The sequence below is a fragment of the Pleurodeles waltl genome, chromosome 6, assembly GCF_031143425.1.
Source record: "Pleurodeles waltl isolate 20211129_DDA chromosome 6, aPleWal1.hap1.20221129, whole genome shotgun sequence".
Classification (NCBI taxonomy): Eukaryota; Metazoa; Chordata; class Amphibia; order Caudata; family Salamandridae; genus Pleurodeles; species Pleurodeles waltl.
This window is the reverse complement of record NC_090445.1, coordinates 1425652012-1425675327: the sequence shown is the minus strand read 5'-3', so window position 1 is coordinate 1425675327 and position 23316 is coordinate 1425652012. Positions and strand designations below refer to the sequence as shown.

The following is a 23316-nucleotide window of genomic DNA, read 5'->3' as shown; positions in this document are numbered from 1 at the left end:
TCAGTCGATCATATTTGTCTCCGTTTGTAAACACTCTGAACATTTATCTAGTCGAAGGGCTTAGATTTCTTTTTAATTTCTCCCGTCGTTCACTTATCAGCAACAGGTGTTGTGCATCACAAGCACATTGGACAGTGATATTTTCTTAATATTTTCCCTAGTGTCTGACAATGTACCCAACCAGCAAACGACAAGAGCACTATGTTCCGGCAAAATCTAATGCACTTTTTTCAGCTGTTTTTTCTCATTTCAATGAAAACAAAATCCTTTTAAGTTTCCATGGCAATGGTAAACTTGGTGCCCCACTCCAATATCTTACATTTAGGAGGGTAGTGGAGCATTTCCCGACCCAATGGAAGAGCTGACAGCATAACACTGGGGAAAATCCTGCCCTCAATATCATTTTTATTTTATTTTGTTTAAAGCCAAAGTATTAGTAGATACACATGAAGGAGGCATAGATAATAAAGCCCAAGGGTTTATGATGCATTCATCCTTCAAAACTGTCTTTGGATAAGGTCTTCAGGAAAGAAAATGTGCAAGGGAGTATCAGGGGTTTGGGGGATGTCCCTTCACTCTAGGAATTTATGAGGACTGTGGTGTAATAGGGACAGACAAATATCTAGTGGAGATATAGCAGTCCAGCTGAGCCAAAACTTAAGGAGGTCACCATGTTGGATCCATAGCTACATTTTGAGATCTACTGACAACAATTAATTGTAAATAGTTCCTCACTATCATGCACCCAGGGTATTAGTCATGGACTTATTTTACTTATTTAAACAGGGTTACTATACATGTAAGAGGAGTCTCAGTGTGTTTTACAGTAAAGCATACATATACAACGAGTTTTGAGTACAATATAAATGTCAACATACCTAAAAAACTGAAAGGGAGAGAGTTAAGTGGGACAGGAAACAAATGGTTGAATTATGATTGGATGTTAAGTTCAGAGCAGTTTAACGTGTGAACAAGACTAGTCTGAATCGAGTCTAGTCTACGTGTCTACGTGAGAGGAAGTTTTGAAGAATTACACACACACACACACAAACACAGTACACATATGTGGAGTTAAGTATTGTAAAACTATGTGTATTCACCTTCGCAATATTCTGGTACTCCACATTAGAAATTATGGCAGGTTGACTTTTAAATCTTAATATTCTGATAGTAAACTCACAAAGGGCAGCAGCATGTGTAGAATAAACAATATTGAAGGAAAATAAGTTCTGCAATCAATAGCATTTCCTTAGAAAACAGTTGTATTAACAATGCTCTTGGATCTAGAGAAAACTGAGAAGCGCGGAACCTAAAAAATGTGTTTCCGAGCCTATGACTAGATGGAGAAGCAAACTATCACCAATACTTGATAATGGTGCTTCGCGCAAGTTTTCTGACCTATTCACCTGTTTGATGTTGCTATCAAGCTCTTGGCTTGAGGTGATGGATTTACAAAGCGAGAATACTGTCCCTGTCTCAACGTGAAATCAGAGGGATGCGCCTGCCACAAACACTGAAGAAAGGGAAGGAAACACTCCCCTCTCATCACCATGTAAGGCATCAGTGTGCCTGGGCCTGGCTCACGCCAACTGCAGCACTTTGTTTTTGCCCGAAATGGAAGATGTTTGAAGGAAAGAATCGTGACAGCGAGCCGCACTGATAAAGTATTTAATGTGTTTGAAATTGCAAATGTTCAAATAACTGAAGGCGCTGGTAAACAACGTGTCAAATTTGCGCTTAAGCAAGAAAAGCTGTTATCACTTTAATCGGTATGAATTAATCATCACTGTGAATTCATTAGGTACTGCGGTAATGGGGCTGCTAATGATGCATTCGTTTCTTATTTGTACGATCTTCTATGTAATATGTAGGTTTTTTGTGCATGTTCAATTTGTACAGAACCTTTTCATGCAAGACTGGAGGGGCTTCAGAAGCCCACGTGTGCACTTGGCAGATCAGAAAGCACAGGTTACCTGACTGCTAATTTTAGATCTTCGTTTTTTCATGCGGCGTACCTCTCATCCATGTGCACCCCTTTTGCCCTCATCCACTTTCTACTACTGCCAGTGCCATAGTGGCTGACACTGTCAGTAAGATGGCAGCGAGCCCACAATCTGTGGCGACCATGGATAAGTATCCATGTGTGGCTACCAATCCCCCCTTCCTGGCCTTCTCTCCTTGGCTTACAGTCATGAAGCCATAGGGGCCTCACCCAGCCTGCATGATACCCACCTGAGCAGGCCCTGGACTCGCCCATCTACCCCTGTGTCTGTGTTAGCGCGGCTAAACATAGCTAAATGTCCACGCTGCCAGCCCTTGACGATGCCACACTGCCAGCACTGCCACCCAAACACAATCCTAATAGTGTAATAAGAAGCCTTATACCTACTGGTAACAATGCTTTAGCAGTGGGCACGCAGCTGGCACCACCAACCCCGAGAGGTATGCCAACTGCTAACATGCCTGCTGAGCCTGAGAACAGTACCCAGTTAACAGTGCCCACCTTGAGCTGTGTACTTACTGACAGCATGCCTGCTGTGAACTGAATACACACTAATAGTGCCATCCCTCAACCACACACCTACGCTTTACACACTGCTAGATGTGCCGGCACTGATCAACGTAGCCAGGGCTAACACTGGCTGCACTGATTTTGTGCACTGGCGCTCAGTAACTTACCCAGTGCAATCACTGCCCGCCATGAATGACACACCAAGTGCTGCTAGCAGCAGCCTGGCCAGAGCAGGGTTACAACCATTTAACCCGCAGACGCACAATACCGTTTAGACAACCACCGGAAGACACTTGGCCTCCAAATGCCCGACTAGGTCATTTATAATGCAACAAGATAAGAAAACCCAAAAGCCAATATCAATGAGATTGGAAGAGCGCACCCCCAACATGGGGGGAGCGCGACCCCTTAGGGGTCGGGGACGCCGGGGCCAAAACCTCACACTAGTTGTGCGCAGGCTGGCCGAGGCTTCCGCTCTCACGCCTCGCGAGACGTGGGAGCGGAAATTCCTCTTGGGAGGAACGTTGGATCAACATATGGGCCGAACCGGTCTGGGCCGCCGCGAGCCAGTTGGGGGCTTAAAAGCACCCCCACAGAAGGCTCGGCCTTCTTCTTGTTGGCGCGGCGGCCCGGACGTTCGGCCACCATCTTGACCCACCCACCCTCTCCTTAGAATAGGCGGAAGAAGAGAGACTAAATTAACCTGAAGCAACAGAGGGGACCCCAAGGGTGGGGCCCCGGTATAACAACAGAGATAGGATCCTGAAGTCCTGGGCTCAACCTGCGGATGGACACACCAGATTGGGGGTAGGGAGCCCAGATTGCTGGGGTGGTCACGGGGCTCATGCCCTGGGCCGCCGCGGTACACCCCTTGGCTGATTGGTGTTTGGAGAGGGGGCGGAACCCTGAGCATGGGGGCAAGGAACAGAGGAAGCTGGGGTGCCGCCCCCCCTAGGGATACAGGTGACAACCAGTCCCTGTGTGGTCCAAAGGAGGTTCAGGACAGGAAGGGATCCTGTCAAAAATTGTATGGTTACAAAAATGTAAAATATATACGTATCTGTATAGATTTAGGATGTGCAGTGAAAACGATTAATAGAGTAATTTGCATAAGATGTTTTTTGCATGATTTTAAAGTTGATTAATGATATTTTGATCTTAAAACAAAAGTATTTAAATAATTACTTCTTCCAACTAATTAATTGTCTTGTCGGTGGTGTATGACCTGTGTTGGGGAAATGGCCTGCTGGCGCCTTCCGAGTCCTAATTTCTGCAACCACATACGAGAGACTACAGGTGAGTATGGGCAGCGACAACACAACACAAACAAGTGAGAAATTAACATATCCCAAGAGCACATTACACGGAACAAGACTGAGAAAAGCAGAGCTGTGTTCAAAGAAAATACCTTTTCTCTTGTCAAATTATAATCACTCATTTGCCGCACCACTTTCTATGAGTGTGGCCCAGAGAAAAGGCTTAGCTGGCACATTTCACCTTACAACATAAACATAGCTGTTTGCGCCGTGTTTTTTCTGATGATGAATAGGAAAGAGTGCAAATCAATACTTTTCCACTGTTCTCCATTAAGGTGACAATTAACCAGTGTGAAAAATGTGAAAAGTTGTTTGTTCCGTTCCCTTTTTAGTTAAATTTAGAAATAGACCTATAATATACTTACTTGGCAGCCTATTTAGAAACCGGTGACACAGTTTTACAAACTCAGTAGATCTAGCGTAAATGTGTCAATGCATGTAAACACAGGAATTCCCCAACGCCGTTTACATGTGTTGCATGCACAAATCCAGTTTATCACATTAAAGTATGTCATATTGGCTTTGCCAATGCTAGAAGGAAAAGTAGAAAAAAGGATTGTTTCTGTACACATTGTGGTGAAGGGGTGTACTTTTCAGATGTAAATCAGTTCCTTCTGCATTCCAAAGGCAGCAGGTTCAGATAGAATGGAAGCACTGCTAGGAAAGCGGAATGAGACACCAAATAGCCTGAAATTGGAGGTTAATATTCGACTGGGTCCATTCAACCCCCACTCTAATTATATTGTAAAGAAATGGTAACAATATGACTCACAGACCAGTGTACCGTCAAGGCAGACCTAATAAATGAAATCCCTTTTTCATGGACCAAAAGCAGAAATTGTGCTGCCTGATTTAGGTGGGAATTCATACAGAGCTGAAGGCTTCGCATGAAGTTGTTTGCTTTAGGAGATCGTGATGGGATGAAGCCGACCTGATGCAGGCCATCACCGCAGGGACTGGAAACACAGTATGTTGCAGCCAGGCTCCAAACAGAGGAATGTTCCTTACCTCCACATCCACAGGCTTCATCACTTTCATGAATGTTCCTCTAGCCACAGCTTCCTCTAGCTCCCTTTTGGTCACTTGTCGGGTATCAAGGAACTTCAGACATGTCAACTTGTGCAAAACGAAATACCTGGAAAGTCAGGAGAATGAAGAATGAGTGAACTCTGCTCTTGGACAGGCAGCACTTCGGAGGGGTGAGGTACACATTAGTGACATTCTGGTAATGGTCTATCATGGACTTATGTAAAATGCACACACTGATAGCTGTTGTCTGAATTCAAACACTAGCTCACCATTGTCTTGCTCAAACCCCAAAACCAAAAATGTGTTGGCCACACAGTTTGTATTTGATTTTACCCTTCAGAGCAAGGGGAAAACTTGTCCAATACAAGTACAGCATCTAATCAATATCTGTAAGGTCTTGGTCAGCCTTCAGTTAGTCGGAGAGTTGATATATGTTCAGGAAGCACCAAATCAAACTTCTTGCCAAATCAGTCCAAAAGACTCTTGCAGAAAGAGGAACAATAGCCCTGAGGTAGAATCCTTGTACTTCATTCTATTCAGTAACAGGCAGAGAGCAAATGTCGCGCTGAAGGAGATTGGTGGGAAGGCATAGTTAAATATGTAATAGTTGAACAAAGTAAAGAAAGAAGAAAGAAACTTGAGACAATTAAAAGATAAAACAAGAATACAATCCTAACCACACTCTGGGAAGGCACATGGAAATGAAAGGTGGCTGCTCTGCAGGGTTGGGACAGGATAGGCATAACCATGTTGGTAGATGTATGGGATGCCAATGATGTAGTCCCCTTTGCCTATCTGCTAGCGGAGTATCAAATGCTTTCTACACAATGGCTAAAGTACAGAGAAATTAAGACATGCACTTATACACAGTATCACCTAATGATGAGGAGACCCAAGAAGAATCCCCAATAGAGACAGACTTCTAGATGGATGGATTAAATGTGAACTGATCTCTCTAAAAAATTGAACTGACTGATGCGGAATTCCTAGGGGGCCTTAACACACCTCAAAGACCGACACGTGCAAGACATTGGAGAAATAGGGGAAGAGGACTGGTGGAATGCCTTGAGCTTTCCAGTCGGAAGAGCAAAAAAGGCTAGCTATAGACTTATTCAAATAAAACTCTTACAAGTGGCCTACTATACTAGATCACTACTATACAAGATTGGGAAAACAAACAGAAGATGCTCCCTGCCTTCGACACTGTGGGGTGAAAGGCACATGTATTCACACACGGTGGCACTACCCAAGTATCCACAATTTCTGGGAACGAGTGGTAGGATCGCTAGAAGGTGTGGTGGGAGGTACTCTAAAATGTACACCAGGGCTGGCCCTCCTGGGTGTATGGCCACCCTCTGGGGCAGGTCTTCCTGGGTATATGGCCACCCTCCGATCTCAACAAATATAAAAAAAATACTGTTAACTTGGGATTCCTAGTGGTCAAAAAGAGATATTGCCCAGAAGTGGGGAACCAAGATGGCCCTGTCTTCCCAGCAGTGGAAGGAAGGGATGAATCAATGTCATCATGGAACATGAGGTCTCTATAGGGAGGGGCTGTGAGAAGAAATTTAAAAAGATTTGGGGCACGTGGGACCTGGGGGCATAGATTCTGGCACTTGGGAAATAGGCGCTGTATCTGTGATTGTAGCATGAAAGGGTGGATGGAGTGAGGGTGGGGGTGTGTGGTTAATGTTGGAATTGGCATAAATGTCCTGTGATTGTATCAGTGCAGTGTTTACATGCTGTTACTGTTAATAATAAATGAAAGAAAGAAGATGAAGAATAAATAATATCCATATGGAAGGTGTATCAGGAGGTCAGAGCACATAATTATTTGCAGGGGAACATATAACAAAGATTCTTAAACTTAACAGACTGTCTAACCGCTTGTCATGATCTGTGGCTTACTTTCGAGAGCTTTGCAGGCCTGTGTACACAATATTATGACTCGCTTGTACTGCATTTTCCGGAAAAGGAAAGACAGGCAGTCAACATGAAACGCTGGCACCACTCGATGAAAAACTTTGTGTCTCTGGATAAGGCACTACGTATCAGCACCCAAATGCTAACTACTTTTCCTATAAGTCTGCTGAATTCTCACATTGTTGGAAAAGAGAATGGGAATCCTAAAATCACTGGGTATAAGGTTTCTTGCAATTCACACTGTCCTTGCTAGTCAATTGTGATTCTTAGGACCCGGATGCCCCCAGTAGGCCCCTGCCCCAACACCTGCCAAACGTAAACCAACAAAGTCTGATTGTCTTTGGCATTGGGAGAATTTATTAAAAGATTACACTGATTTAATATACACTGTGCAAGATTAATTAAACCATATAATAACTCGTAAAAAAGGAAAACGCATAACCTGTAAATCAAATTCATGACTCAATTTTTGACAACCAACCAAGGATCCAGCCACATCTCGAACCCACCGTTGAACCAGACCGGTGAACCGTACCTTACCTGTATCCCTGGGAAGCAGCGGTTCCAACACCTCACCGTACCTTGTCCTCATGCTCCAGGTTACGTGCCCCCACCCCCCAAACACCAATCTGCCGTGGGGGTGCAAGGGGTGGTCGGAGCGGGAGCCCCATGCCTAGTACCCTTCTTTGGGTACCCTTCAGTTGCTTAGGGTGCATTTAGTATCTCTTGTAACGCCAAAAAGGCAACCAGGGGTCCAGAGTTCCTTCGCCCTCCCCACCTCTGAAAAAACAGTGAGCAAAGGCCCACATCTCCTCGATTAAATGATCTGTGCCCACATTCCATAAATGCACCCCATCCTTATAGAACATGTCTGTTCCTTTGAGCATTTTATGAGGGATATTCCACAAGCGCCCTTGTCCCCGGGACAAACTTGCCAGTTCTGAATTAAGATGCCTCACAGACACATTGATGGTCTTTGATTTTATCTTGTGCCCCCAGTTATGCTGGGGTACCATGTGCGACCATGCAATGGCAGTGTTTGGAAATTCTTTGGACAGTTGAAATATTTCTGCTAAGATTGCTTCCCTGAGTGCCTTACACCCAAGTCAGACCAGGTAATTCCCTCCAATATGTAACACAATGTGGTCCGGGAACTGCAGTCCCTCGCACCCTCTCTCCATTCTTATGAGTAACTCTGAGTAACTCTCAGCCTGCCAATCCCACACCACCCGAAGGACATGTCGTGAACTGACTCTGGCTTAGGCCTACGGAGCAGTTGCAACCTGAAGGCCGCTCCCCAGATAGAGTGCCCGAGCACCCACACCACGTGTGGCACCATGCTACTGAAACAGAAGAAAACAGAGTGAATGAAGTAAAGGCATGAAGCTTAAACACAACACATGTAATATGTATTACTTCAAATCCGAACGAATGTACCGCCTAAAGCAACTGGAGGACCATCGGCCAATCGTTTTTACTTCTTCCGAGGACATGGCAGCCTCAGCCATCACGCGAAAGGTATGCGGCGAATAGCCCAACGGGTCCACCCCAGCTGCCTCTAAAGCGGCAGTCATCACTGCTGAAAATTGATATTGAGACAAGCATTCACCGCCTTTGTGAAGGAATGATGATGGGGCACCAGTGGCTGGGCGGACCGCTAGGTATGACCCCAAGTGATCAAGTGGACATAAGGAGGATCCCGGCACGGCCTTTAGCTTAATGGCGGACCCGTTCCCCTCCTGGTCGGTTTTGGACCTATGCAACCAAATCATTAGCCACCCTGAAGCAATGTGTACATCAGCGAACTGCAGCTCCCCGATGAGCCCAATAACTCGCCCACCCGGAATGCACAATAAAAGGCTATTGTGAATGCTGCTGCGAATAGTGACACTTCAAATGAAGAACTACAGACTTTCTCAGGGCTGGACAAGAGGGTACCTAAAACAGGGAGTGAAAGGGGGTGTCTGCTGTCCTTCCAAGGGCCCACCCAGCCAGTGCTCTTTTAATGAAAAAGGAGTTTAATTGCCCTGTAATCTTGCGAAAAAACGGATAGCAACAAAGTGAGCCCTAGCACAGGATACCGGTTTGTCTAACTCCCAAAGGTTCCATGCAAAGAGACAAATGGCCTCAGTTGAAAACCATCTAGGTACTTGAATAGAGTGCAAGAATGCTCTATACTCCTGAAATGACTTTTAATATGCTCTCCTAGTCCGACTCGCTAAATATGCTGCCACTAGTTCTGAGAGGGCGGGACTCCAATCTGCCACTGCTATGCTGGGAACTCCATCATCTTCTCTGCCCCTTGCTGATGGTATCTCCAAAAATCCTGCATCAATGTCCGAGACAAAGCATCAGCTGCATGGTTATGAATGCCGGGGACATGTCTTACCCGGAATGTAATGTTGAACTTCACGCACAGTAAAACCAAATGTTTCAACAACCTAACGACGAACCTGCAAGAAGCTCCTTGCCTATTGATAGCCTCGACTACTGCCATGTTGTCGGACCAGAAGATTACTTATCTATCTTTGAAAACGAGGGCCCATACGGTGACTGCAACAACAATGGGGAACAACTCCAAAAAGGCCACATTCTTTGTAATGCCCTGGGCATGCCACTGGGTTGGCCAGTCCCTACCTGCACTAGTTGGGCCCAATATTGCCCCAAACCCTACGCTTCCAGCAGCATCGGTGAACAGACCCAAAGTCTCACTGTACACTCGGCTCCATTAAAATGTGCCAGAAAGGATGCCCAAATGTGTAGATCATCCTTTACCTCAGCGGAAAGCCTTGTGTAGTGATGTTTCTCCTTTCAAACCAGGCATTGCCCTAGCTATGGACCGAGAGAAAGGGCAAGCCATGGGGATGATTCTCAAGGCAAAGTTGGGTTGACCCACCAAAACCAGAAGGTGGTGCAGTGTGACTTTTTTCTGTGATGAAACTGTGTCACTAGATTGTCTAAGTGTCTCTATCTTATCTATCGGAAGGTGACACTCGCCAGCTACTGTGTCTATCTCACTGCTGGGAAAAGTCAGGCAGGTCGCAGGGCCCGCGTTTGTTTCTGGAGAAAGGGAAACACCAAATTCCTCAAACTAAGTCATTAATGCGCACAAGGCCCACCGGCACTTCCCAGAACTGGAAGGACCCACGACCAAGAAATCGTCAAGGTAATGAATGATGCCCTTATGGCCTGTGCACATAGTGAAAATCCACTGCAGCATCGAGATGAACTGCTCAAAATAGGTACAGGACACACAACAGCCCATGGGCATACACCTATCATATTAATATGACCCCACAAATTGGAAGCCCAATAAATGATAATCATCAGGGTGTACAGGCAAAAGACGGAAAGCAGGTTCTATGTCTGTTTTTGCTAAGAGTGACCCCCTGCCCAGTCTGTGCAACATCTCCAGAGCATGATCAACAGTTGCATTACGAACCGAACATAGCTGAGGGTTGATGGCTTCGTTGACAGAAGAACCATGGGGGGCCGAAAGGTTATGGATCAACTTGAACTGTCCCGTCTCCTTCTTGGGGACTACTCCCAAGGGGGAGCACACAAATTCGCCCGGGTGGGTGTGGGATGGAAAGGACTCGCTCTTCATCCCAACAACCTCTCCTTCTCGCCTTTCTTCACCACTACCTTGGGATGCCTCCGGGCTGACAATATATTACTGAAATGGGGCTACAACGAGGGCCGGGATCCAGAAACCAGAAGAAAAACCTGTGAACAATCGCTCTGCTAAGTCTTTTGGGGGGTATGACTGTAACCAAGGAAGGATTCCTGAAATCAGTACTGGCGTGGGCAACTCAACTTTAATTTGAAGGCTTACTCCCTACTTTACCCTTCTCTTTGGGCTTCTTATTGCATTTGAACTCTGGGTGGGATGCAAGCCCGCAGAAGGAGCAATTATGCTTGAATTTACAATTCCCCGCTTGGAGAGAGCACACCTTCCTGTTGAATAACCAGCAGGAGCCTTTTTTGTAACTCAACTGAGGGTGCCGAAACGGCTGCTTCCCTGTTACTTTGTTGTTCACGCAGATCAACCAAACATTTACTTCATTCTGATCCCAGCCTATATCTGGGTCCTCAACTTTCACCCATCTGAAGTCTCTATCATACTCCAACCAATCGTTACCCCCATTAAGCTGATGCGCTTTCAATATCTTATTGGAGTAGAATATCAGTGATGGTGCCAATTATGGCTTTTTTTCCATGAGAACGGTCATGTACACATTAAAACCAAACAGCCAATTCGTAATACTCTCTTCCACCTTAGGTTTTTTGTCATTTGAAGTGGAACCCTTAGTCTCCTTATCCTTCTGGTCTACTTCCCTCCTCTTTGCCCTAATGAGCGCAAAAATATCTACAAATTCCCCTTTCCAGATCCTGTCTTTCACATCTGAAGGGACATGGGACGCCAATTTCCCCTGCCGTGATGATAATGTATCTTGCCCCCTGACTCCTGCCAAACATGCACTCCCTGTTGCGCTTGCATTGGTTTCAGTGGCCTTACCTGTTGCCGCTTCCGATGCAGCGGGCGACTTCGGACCCAAAGGTGAGGTGCAACTCTAACTTATATCTTTGTTACCCTCTCCTGCGGCCCCTGGAAGACGTAACACCGCCATGGCATTGATCTGCCGTTCCAGCTCCGCCAGTGCATTCGTTACCGTGTCCGCAGGGGCAGTGGGTAATACTGGGGCAGAAAGTGCCTCTACCGAACTCAGTAGCTGGGTAGCTCACAATAAAACTTGTGTTGTTGCATCTTGCTCCTGAGAAGTAACCGTTACTGGAAGGGGTGTTAAACCCTGACTTTGAGTGACAGATGGAAGAACTTGTTGCACTGGGGGCGCTTGCCATTGCCCCTGAGGTGGACAGGACAATTGAACTGGGGGTGTGGTGAGCCCTACCTGCAGAGAAGAAAGCGACCCGGAACCAGCCCCAGGAGCGTTTGCTGCCAACGCTGCTATCGCCTGCCATATATTCCCCAATATCGCTGTGAGACCAAGGGGCTCTGCTGTCGGTGTAACTCTGGCCTCTGCCTGAGATGCTGCTAAGATAGGGGTAGCTGGAAAGGGGTTACTGGATCCTGAATGTGAAGTCGGCGCAAGCGCCGCCAATGATGCTGCAACAGGTGGCAACACTTCAGGGGTACCTACATTGGGCTGCTGCGCAGAGTCCCTGGAGGTAAGTGGGGCCCATTTCTGAGCCCTGCGTTTGACTGGGTGGAAGGTGGCGCAGTGAGGGACATGGGAGGGCCCAGGACGGTCCCCAGCCTCCTCATCCTTGTCTGATTCTGAAATCTGAACTCTCATCCCTGCGTCCCCTAACTTTGCCAGGACTAGCCTCAATAAATGCGATAATTCAGGATCCTTACCTTTCCTCTTCCCCACTCTACCTTTGCCTGACGCCATGACCAGGCTCAGATGAGGGACACACTTCCAATAAGCAATTACAGTAAACAGCTTCAAAACGATTTTGTTTCTATATTGAAATTCTTTATTTATTTTTTTAAGTTTTTCCCAGGTGCGGTTTGAACCCAAGTATACGCAGTGTAAAGCAATGTTAACTCCAATTGCTAGCAGTGTTAAATTAATCAGCTAACCACTAGGCCAGGCACTGCCCTTGTTCAAAATTACACTGTATACAAAGGGCCAACACAGAATTAAATTAAACCACAATAAAGGTTAGCCATTTTAAAACTTGCCCCCAATTCCCACACTTACCAATTTCCAGCGAACATTCCTGGGCCCACGCTGAGGCCAACAGTGGGTGAATGACCTGCGCTGCCCGGTCAGGTCAAGGAAGGCAGGCTAGCGGCAAGCGTGAGAACAATAAAGGAAACCCTCCTGCCAGTAGGCCTGAGAGGGCCCAGTGGGGAAGAGGGGGGGAAGGGTGACTGATTAAAAATGAAATTAATGCGGCTCGCGGTCATGTTGCAGGCATAAACCGCGCGTGGCGACACGGGCGCCGGATGGGGGCTGCTCGCAATCCTGCCCATAATCCTGCATGCGCTCCAATGTCCAGGAATCCTCTGGAATAGAAGAGAAGACGAGGGCGCCAAGAACACAACGGTCTGCGCCCAGCCGCCCACACCGCAACCACCAGCAAGGCTGAAGCCTACTCGCGGGGACTTAAATACCCCCACAGGGATGCAGCGTGGGCTGGATGTGACGTGCCTCCTGTGCGCCCCCGGATTTCTCTTTTCCTTGAACTGCTTCTGCTCTGCCCCTCTCACGAGATGGGCAGGCAGAAGTCCCCTGGCCAGCAACGCTGGGTCGGCCTACGGGGCCAGCCCGCAGTGGACCCCGGGTCTTAAACGCCGCACATCCCCAATTGGGGAGGCGTTCTGTCATTGTTGCTGAAGTAAGGGACTTAAGATCAGAGCCAGTGGAAGTCTTGAAGACTGAAAGTGCATTTGATATTGACATTGCATATAGAGAAGTAATCCGTGGGTTTACGTCATGTTTTGAAATTAACTTAATAATAAGGTATTAGAGAGGAAGATATTTTTATACGTTTTTGAATCCTATCTATGTGAAAAATTGAATAGATTATTTTCACCTTTGAAGACTATTGATATATTCACAATGCTCACATTACAGTTAAGGTAATGACGGGTGTTAGGGAAGTGGTTACGAGGTTTCATAGTGAGCTGTACAATTCTAATGAATGTTTACTATGATTCAGTTGATGAAAAGACAACTTCAAATGTAAATCCATACCAAAGCGTGTGTATTCAGAAGATAGTTAGTTACCTTGCCATCAAAGAGAGGAGGAGTTACATCAAAGGTTCGTAAAACGTTAGTTATGCAGATAATTAGCTTTTTTGTAGTTTAATAAATAGCAGCATTACCACTAAAACTCAGCATCTGAGATGCAGAGACATTCTAAAGGTATATAATTTCTATCAAGTGACAGATGGTTCAAATAATGTGTAAGTATAAAAGATATCAACCATGTCTTTAGATTTCCAGTACAAAGACATCAGTTCCAAGCAGAGTGCTGATTCAGAGTGGTTATCCAGTATTTCTATGTTCTATATTATCTCCTTTCCCCAACTCGTGTTTACAATTAACCCTATGTGGCCACTGGGTATTCTTGACTATGCATATGGAGATGTGTGGAAACATTCATCATTCCTGTTGGATGCAGACTACAAGGTTAGCACTTTGCGACATTCCTTCTCCATGCAAAGGTGCATAGTGTACCAGCACCATCACCAAGATGTGATGCAACTCCCCAGAGCTATAATTGCTTGCATCCTCAATTCTCATGATGGAGGTGCAATACCATAGGCCGTCAAGAAACAATGCCAGATTCAGTATGAGAACTCCATGCTACCGCTATTTGCAGACTTTACATAGTCTATCCAGAATCAGCGAAAAAATTTGAAAAGGTCTGAAGAGCCCTTAGGGAACACGGAATACAAAATATGATGCTCTTTCCCACTATACTTTAAATTTTTGCTGAAAGAAAATCATGCATTTTTCAACACCATAAGAATCATAGGAAGGCACCTGGACATCTAGCTTGCCACTTGCCTGTGACCTCCAGTTCCTGCTTGTTCTAGCCTGGTCCAGTGGCACTGCATCTCCCTGGGATTTCCTGCCTGGGTTTTCCCACTCACCATGGTTCCCAACAACAGAAGCGCACCCACCCGAGGGCCTACATAATGCAGACTGTATCAGTAGGACCTGGACACCTAACCTGCCACTTGCCTGTGACCTCCAGTTCTTGTTTGTTCCAGCCAGATCCAGTGACACCACCACTGCCCAAGTTTTCCTGCCTGAGTTTTCCTACTCACTGTTCCTCCAGCCAACAAATGCCCCACCCACCTGAGGACCAATTTCATGCACGCCACAGCGCAATCACACAGTGACTGGCATGCCAAAGATCAAGCTCGTCTGTGCCGTCTGCACCTGAACCATGCCCAGTGACACAACCCCTGGCCTTTCAGTCCCAGAAGATTCACCATCGCTGAGATCTACACCCTTGACCCCGGACGCTGCAACAAACACTGCCACTGCATCGATTCAAGCTCCACAGTAGGATCTTTCACCTGCACCCACTGCCATTTCATCTGCCACAGCAGACACACCAGCCCACCCACAAGCCTCAACCCAAACACGCCACAGACAACACCTGAGCAAAAACACTAACTCGTATGCGTCCTTCTCAACACATACTCATGCAAACACACCACAAGATTTAGGACCTCATCTCCACCCTCACACCTAACATCCGCTTCCTCACTGAGACCTGTCTCAACACCACTTATGCACCCAATATAACCACCGCAATAACCGAAGGATACAATATCACCCGCCACGACCACATCAACAAGCTTGGCAGGGGGGATTGCCATCATACACAAGGAATCCATCCAATGCACCACCAAAAATAACTACATCACCCAAGCCAAGCAACACCTCAACTCCCAACTCTAAACAGTCAGCAAAACCACCATCAGGAGCACATTAGCCTACTGCCCCCCAAGACCACATCCACACTTTTTCCAACTTTATCGCAGACTGCACTGCCCCCCTTGCTATAGACTCCGGCATCTACATTTTCCTTGGCAACCTCAACTTCCATCTCGAAGACCACAATGACATCAACACTACCAGTCTCCTTGACTGCATGAGCAGCATTGGACTCGCCCAACTCGTCCAATACCTAATGCACACCACAAGCCACACTCTAGACCACATCTTCATCTCCAGAAACCACATCAGGCATAACTATACCATGGAATTCACCTGGACTGACCACTCTATAGTCCATTTCAACATCACTGGCTCATGGACCGCTACCCACAGTCTGCCCAATGCCACCTACCGCAGCTGGAGCCCAGCCTCAAAGGACACATGGATCAATGCCCTCAACACCACCCAACCCATCTTCTCCAAAAACATTGACCAGAACACCAGAAACCTCAACAAGTGGGTCATCAACTGCACCAGCAGCAATATTTCTTGTCAGGCTAGCTGGTACACTGAAAACCTAGGAACTGTTAAACAACACTGTAAACAAACAGAAAGGAGATGGTGCGCCAGCAATGACACAACTGAGAAGATAACCTTGAAGACAGCCCTCAACCTCTACAACAGACAGTTGAGAGAATCAAAGAAAAAGGCCTTAGCTTCACACAGCGAATTAAGCTCCAATAACAGCAAAGAACTCTTCAACAACGTCAAAGAATCGTCCAACCCCCCAGCTGTAACAAAGAACATTACTCCCACACAGGAACTCTGTACCAACCTTGAAAACGTCTACCACAACAACATTGCCAACATCTACAGAAACTTCAAACCCCAGCCCAAGGCCACCAAATTCTGACCCAGCTACCACCAGAGACATCCGAACAACTGAATGGGGCCAGCTCGTCCCATAGGGCACAGCCTCCATCACAAACTCACTTCACTAAGGGGGCCCCAACTGACCCATGCCTCATCACATCTTCAACCTATGTGAAGCCAGAATCAGCACATACTTACCACCTGCACCGAGGCAGTCCTAATCGCAGCTACCAATGACATTCAAGTCAACTCGACTGAAGAGAGAGACTTCGATTCTTATCCTCCTAGACCTCTCGTCAGTCTTCGATATGGACAGCCACCACACCCTAATCACAGGGCTGCACAACATTGGAACCCAAGGAGCCACCCTCAGATGGATTGTCTCTTTCCTCAATGCAAGGATGCAGAAAGTCTGCTTCCCCCCCCCGTTCTCCTCCAAACCCAAGGAAATCAACTGTGGAGTATCCCACTGATCCTCGCTAAGCCCCACTCACTTCAGCATTTATATGACATCTCTGGCTGGCATCGCCAAAACGCACAGACTCAACATCACATTCTATGCTGATGACACACAACGTATCCTCTCCCTTTCCAAAGACACCACCAAGACCAACTTCCACAACTGCATGACAGACGTCATTAATGGATGAAGGGCAATTTTCTGAAGCTCAACACAGAAAAGACAGAGGTACTAATTTTGGGATACAAAATTTCCACATGGGACGCATCCTGGTGGCCTAACAACTACATTTTCCTACCCTGCTGACTATGGTAGGAACCTAGGCTTCATTCTGGACAACAAGCTAACCGTGGCTCAGGACGACTCAGGTCGACTCCTTCTCCTCCGCATGCTTCATAAGCTATTCAAATGTTTGCCACAAAGCTCCAGATGCACCATCACCCAGACCCTCATTTCCAGCCGACTAGACTACGGCAATACTGTGATTGCACCGCACCTCCTCCAACGACTACAGACCATACAGAACACTGCAGCCAGACACGTCCTAGATCTCCCTAGATGAACCCATGTCACTCCCCTACCACAGGAAACTCTGCGGGCTCTCTGTACAGAAAGGATGCCACTTAAAGCTCCTGACTTATGTATACAAGGCCCTACACAACTGTGGATTTGCCCACTTGAACCACGGCCTGAACTTCCATTAGCCCACCAGACACCTCCGCTCCACATCCTTTTCTCTAACTCTCACCACCACATCTGACGTAGCCAATATGGAAGGCCCTCGTTTTACTACCAAGCAGTGAAGACAGACTGATTTACCCTTTCATCTACGGACCTCCCCATCTCTTCCAGAGTTCCGAAAGTCCTTTAAGACCTGACTATTTGGCTTATCAGCTGGACCCCTGTCAGCGCCTCGATACCCTCATGGGTGACAGGCAGCACTCTACAAATCTACAGATTGATTGAAAGGAATGGCCTGTGGGATGTCAGTGCACCAAAGATGACACCAGGCTGGAATCAAATGTGGAAAGCATGATGAAGCTGTAGGGATTATGACTGAACTGGTGATACAAGAAATGGAGCCACACATGAACACAAACGCCCAATACCAAAGGATTCAGATTCATATATCACAGAGGAAAACATTGATACTTGTTTACTATCAACATCGGCCATGACTGATATGAATGATGTGCACAGATAAGAAGAATACAAACTCCTACAACCAGGAGCATAGCTTCAGAGCGGGGGAGTGAGTGGGGTGCTATGCCCCCGTAATAAATGAATTTTCTGATAAATAGTTGGGTACAAATGCTTCCAGTCAGGTATGGTAAGATGTCTGCTAGATTTCACCAGGATTTTTTCCATACTTTCAGACAATAAAAACACACACACTCTCTGCCTCTCAGTTTTTAAAGTCATCAAAAATATTCATAATTTTACAAAATATTGTGTTTTCCCTCACTTAGTACCCCTGTCAATCTGCAGACCTCTCTTTTCAGTGCCACGTAGGCCCCTGCCTTGCACCCTGCTTATCATATATTGTATTTAAACATTATACAACAGCCTGAAAAATCCGAAGCTCACACCACCCCAGTCTTACTGACCAAGCTAAGCCCCTGCCTACAACATTCGATGAAGATTCAATTGAAAGACAAACTCATCAGATTCATTTTAAACCTAACGGGTGCGTATGTGTGGAAGACTTCCCTGTCTAAAGTAATGGCATGCCCTTAACCTCGAGATGCTGTTTACATTGCATTGGGAAAGTTACATACACCAATATGGTACTGTTCCGAGAGACTTGAACTATATAGTCAAATGATTTTTGTTCATATCCTTGTTGGACCAGTTAACATCATGTAACAAAATGTGGGTCAGAGATCAGAAGGTGGAAGTTAGGAAAAAATGTCATAGCTCTTATAACCGCTGGACTAAGAACCCCTGACTATGTGTCAGATACAACCTGCATTATCACATTAAATCAGTTAAGTTTATAATGCTGGGGCAAAAGTCACACAGTGCACTGGGGTTCTGAGCTCACAGTACGACTGTGTATTTGTGAGGGGTAGTTAGTTTATTCAGATTTAATTTTGGAGGTACATGATTATTCTGTGGGAATACTGTGTGTTGGGATGGAATAGTCCTCCACCTGGTAATGGACATGCACCCATGCCTTGAGTGCCCAAACTACACTGATGTCTGGATCACTTATGCTGATTTTTGTTGCCAAAGGAAAACGCGGATCATGTGTTTGTGCCATGACATAGGCCTGTCTTTTGGGTTGCGGTCTTGTTGGACCGGGAGGGGAGCTAACTTCATAGTGGTGAAAGGCTACTGCCTTTACCAGGAGTTAAGGAGCACAAATGAGGTGGTGGCAACATACCGTGTGGTGATAAGTAGGAGTGAACAGATCCTTTTTGCTTGTGCACTGGAGTGAGGCCTACAGGATCACTTACTTAAAGTTCTGCTGCTGTATGTTTAACTTTCCATGGCCTATATCAGTTTGGTGTGTAGTGCTGCGCAGTGCGTGTGTGGTGTACATGTGCTGGATCTATGTTTGCCTGTGAATGGTACCGTAAAGGGATAGTGTAGTACTGTGCAGTGTTACATGCATGTTCTGGGTATATGTGAGCCTGTGAGAGGTACAATACATGAATAAGGTAGTATAGTGTGTGTATGCTGTATACACGTGCTGGGTGGTTGTGTGACAGTGATTGAGATAGTATACTTCTGCCTCTGGGTTCAATGTTAGGAGCCCAGGGCTCCATGGTGACAAATGAGTAGGTAGAGGTATCCCTCAAGACAGGTTTGTGTATTGCCTCATTCCTGTATGTTGGATGTGAAACACAGGAAGAAGGGTGAGCTAGGCTTTCCAGTACACTTCAAAGGGTGTTTTCTGATTCAGAGAGAATGTACAAGGAAGGAGCCTGGACATATCTCAGGAAGGAGATGGGGCGGATTAGAAAATCATAAAGAGTAGGGCTGAGGCCCTGGGCTAACCTTTTCATCCACATATCACTGTGGCTGACACTCAGGTGGGAAATGTAGTCACTCACATGGTCTGTGTTGAGGGGTCATCAACTCTGAAGTCCCTCCTTCTGTGAAAGACTGCTCTCTGGAGGAAGAGAGGGAAGAGGAGTGGGCACTTCAAAAGGAAGCAGACCACCAAAATAAACCTCCAAGACTCAGACTTTGTGTCACAGTTAGTGTCTTGCATTGGCCACGGAGATTGACAGCCAAAAATTGTTAACTGTGAAGCAGCTAGTCAGGCTGAGTGAGGAGGAAAACTCTGCAAGACTTCTGCCTGTGACCACGTCTGGGGCCAAGACCTGGTAGTCTCCCAGCTTGATAATGGGACATCACCTAAGGAATTCAAGACCACCTGCCCTGGAGCCTGGAGCACCAGTGCCTGCCTGCTTGCCAAGATCAATGTGCCCTGTGAGGGAGAGGTGAGCGTTGGAGGGAGAGGTGTGATGAGAATGCTGAAGCACCAACTGGGTTGTTGCCCATTAGCAGGAAAAAGTTGGCAACCCTTGTATGCCAGAGAAGGGGTCCCGTGAAGTGAGCTGTGATCCTAGCTGTGCTGACTGGGCCATTGTTCATGTGCAGTGAGGGACTGGCCATACCGTATGCCAGGAGAGGCACCTTGAATTGAGCTGTGATCATCAGTGTGCTGAACGGGTCATTGCCTATGTGCAGTGAGGGACTAGCAACACCGTATGCGAGGAGGGGCCACCGTGGACAGACTGCTGTGCTGAGTGGTCAACAGCCAGAGTGCGGAGGTGAGTCAGTGACTCTGTATGTCTGGAGGGGCTGCTGTGAATAAATCTGCTATGCTGATTGAGTTGGAGCACGTGTACAGTGGAGAGACAGTGACCCTGTATGCCAGAGGGTTTCACTGGGACCAAGCAAGAAGTATAACCTAGTCAGGATCATCAAAGGAGGAGAAAGACCACTGTGAGGATCCCTGAGGACCTGCACTGTTACAGAGGATAAATGTCAGAAGCTTTCCACTAAATCCCACAGTCACCCCCTCCCCACTCTCCCCAACCATGCCGTGGGAAGGACAAAATAACTTACTCAGCATGGAGGACCCACAAAAATGCTTTGGTTTCTGCAGCTGCACTACAGGATATGAGGAACTCGAGGGCGAACAAGTGCAGACCATTTGGCCCGCGTACATTGAAGTCACCTGAACAAGCCACTCCAGCACCCACTGAAGGGGTGCACTCAGGAACTCCAGTCACTCCAATCCTGAAGGTGCAGGTAAGACTGATTTTGGGTCAGTCAGCCTCAGCCTGGGGGGATTTGCTGCTACATAGTCTTTAGGCACTGGAACACTTGAATTTGAGATAGAGTCAGAGTAGAATTCTCGCGAGTCAGACTGCTAGTGGGGCTTATCCTGGCTGTTGTCTATTGTGAATGGGGAATAACCACTTTTGTTAGAGTGAGGAGGGAGTGGGACATGGGGAACTGCATAAGAAACACTAGAGCCCTAACCTCAAGGGGACTGAGGTAGTTGTTTGTGAATGTTGTACTTCCCTTTGTGTTGATAGTGGTTAAAATAAAATACTTATTTTCCCATGAAAGTGAATATTTGGCTGGATAATAATTTATTGCAGCTGCTGCCTGTATTTTGAGCTGTGAGCCTGTGTTCACTCCCTGTATCTACCTCCCCACCGGGGATGCCTTAAACTGCATGGACCACACTATCAGTGAGAGCCAAGTAACAAAGGGGTACTGTTGGAGTGTGTCTTTTAAAATTAATATTAACATGAAAAGCTTGCAATATATTGTGTAATGAAGCTGCAAAGAAAATGTGTGAACATAGAAAAATGATGTACACGTTTGAAATCTTCCCACGGGGAATGGCCACCGATGTATGCGAAGACTAATGAAACTTATTAATGATGAACTAATTATGTACTAATGTTTTGAATTTGTATGAGCCTACTATAATTAGAGTCATATATTTGGGTTTTGTTAACTAAATTACTAGGCCTTAGTTAGCGAGGGTCTGGGCCTAGCTGCCTGGTCTCATATTAAACTGTGTTTTTCCTAACCTGCAATGTGCTGTCTTCGTGAAGGACACAAAACTGTACTTTTCCAGAAGCTAGAGATGTGTGTGTGGCAGTAGTAAATTCTTTCTCGTGGGACCCGACTTGCTCAAGGAGGCATTCTTGCTGAATGCAGCAGTGTAATTCATAACAGGTACACATCTGTCTGGACTAGGAGAAAACAGTGGGACTACTGACTGGAGCGTAAAGTAAAACTTTTCTTACCTGACATTCCAACCGATGAAGACGTCAATAACATGGGCCAATCAACGGCATGAGGCATGTGGAAAATTCTAATGAGGTGTGTGGAGAATTATTGGACAGAGATAATGATGCACCAAATATTATCCAATGGGTAATTAAGGGCTAGTTTGACAGTTTTGATATAACCGCATGACCCGAGGAGAAATCAGCCATTATTGGGACACTTTTGCCATTATTCTGACATTCTGCCTTAAGCCATACTTTGCCATTGCTCCTTTGAGCCTTTGCTGTTTATTCTTCCTGATACTTTAACCCATCCTCTATATAAGTCCTTACTGATGCTTGCTTCGCCCGCATATGAGGGAAGAGCCTTATTCTTTAGCTATGCCATACTAAGACTTTGCCCTGTCCTATCCTTGTTGATGGTGAATCGACAGATGTCCTGAGGACGAAGACTGACGCTGTTTGCTGATTCGTTGGTGGGGTAACTATCTGATGAAAATTGTAATTGTCTGTTTTCCTTTCTTTCTAGGTACCAACTGCAAAGAGCAGAGGCCATAGTTATTTTTTTTCCAAATTTGTGTTTGCTAAATTGTTTTGCATGAGGCCCAACATGCTGATGCTAATTCGAGGTTAGTTAAGGTGTTCACTAAAATCTGACGCAAATAGACAAATGATTGAGTTCTTGCTTTGTTGAATCTTGCACTCTGAGACTTTGCTAAGCTGCTTCTCATTAATGATGTATTAATGCTTAATGAATATTCTCTATGCGTTGATTAACTGTGTTCAAATTATGTGTCTGAAGAGTTACTAATGAGATTGAATGCTAATGAGATTAACGGAGATGACTATTAGATTGTAATCAATAGGGAATAAATATCCTAACACTTAACTAGATTTTGTGTGGTTATTCATGGCAGAAAGGTCATGGTGATTTCAGTATTGATTCCTATTAAATGTTATTGATTATCTTGTTGATTAGATACTAAGAGGTTGATTGGGTTATTGAGATATTGATATTGAGATGCCAGAAAGATACCTCGTACTGGGAAGTCTCCGAACGTGGTGAAAAGGTTAATCGGCCTAGGCGTGTCTCCTTGTAAGTTTACTTATCAAGGTTCTGACGCGCTATCAGTTTTTGGTAGCAGAGGATGCTATCAGTACTTGTTCAAGTTGCTCAGAATCCATAGTAGGTCAGACCTTATGAAAGCAAGAGTAAAAGACCTAAACCCCACAGTTGGGCCCAGTAACCTCTGCTTTCTCTGTGGCCCTCCAAAAGGTGTTCTGGCACTGTGGTAATGATAAGAGTTCAAAGGGCAGACATATATATAACATTATGGAATGGCTATAAACTATTACCTAAAATGGCAAGATTACTTATGGGTATAGCGTGGAATATGAACCACTTAGGTAACAGATTAAAAGGAATATTGTTCAACTTTTGTTAATCAATCTTATGGAGATAATATGCATGCAGGAAACAAACCTTTGAGTAACTATTGCCACT

General features: G+C 45.9%; 1 protein-coding gene across 2 annotated transcripts in view; it reads right to left on the bottom strand.

Annotated features, from left to right (window-relative positions):
- The window catches only part of LRMDA (leucine rich melanocyte differentiation associated), a 2333900-nt gene that overhangs the window by 808610 nt on the left and 1501974 nt on the right, over positions 1–23316 (bottom strand). For both annotated transcript variants that reach the window (XM_069240796.1, XM_069240797.1), the window contains exon 6: positions 4837–4963. In XM_069240796.1, the coding sequence (XP_069096897.1) occupies positions 4837–4963 (127 nt within the window). The remainder of the gene's footprint in view (positions 1–4836; positions 4964–23316) is intronic.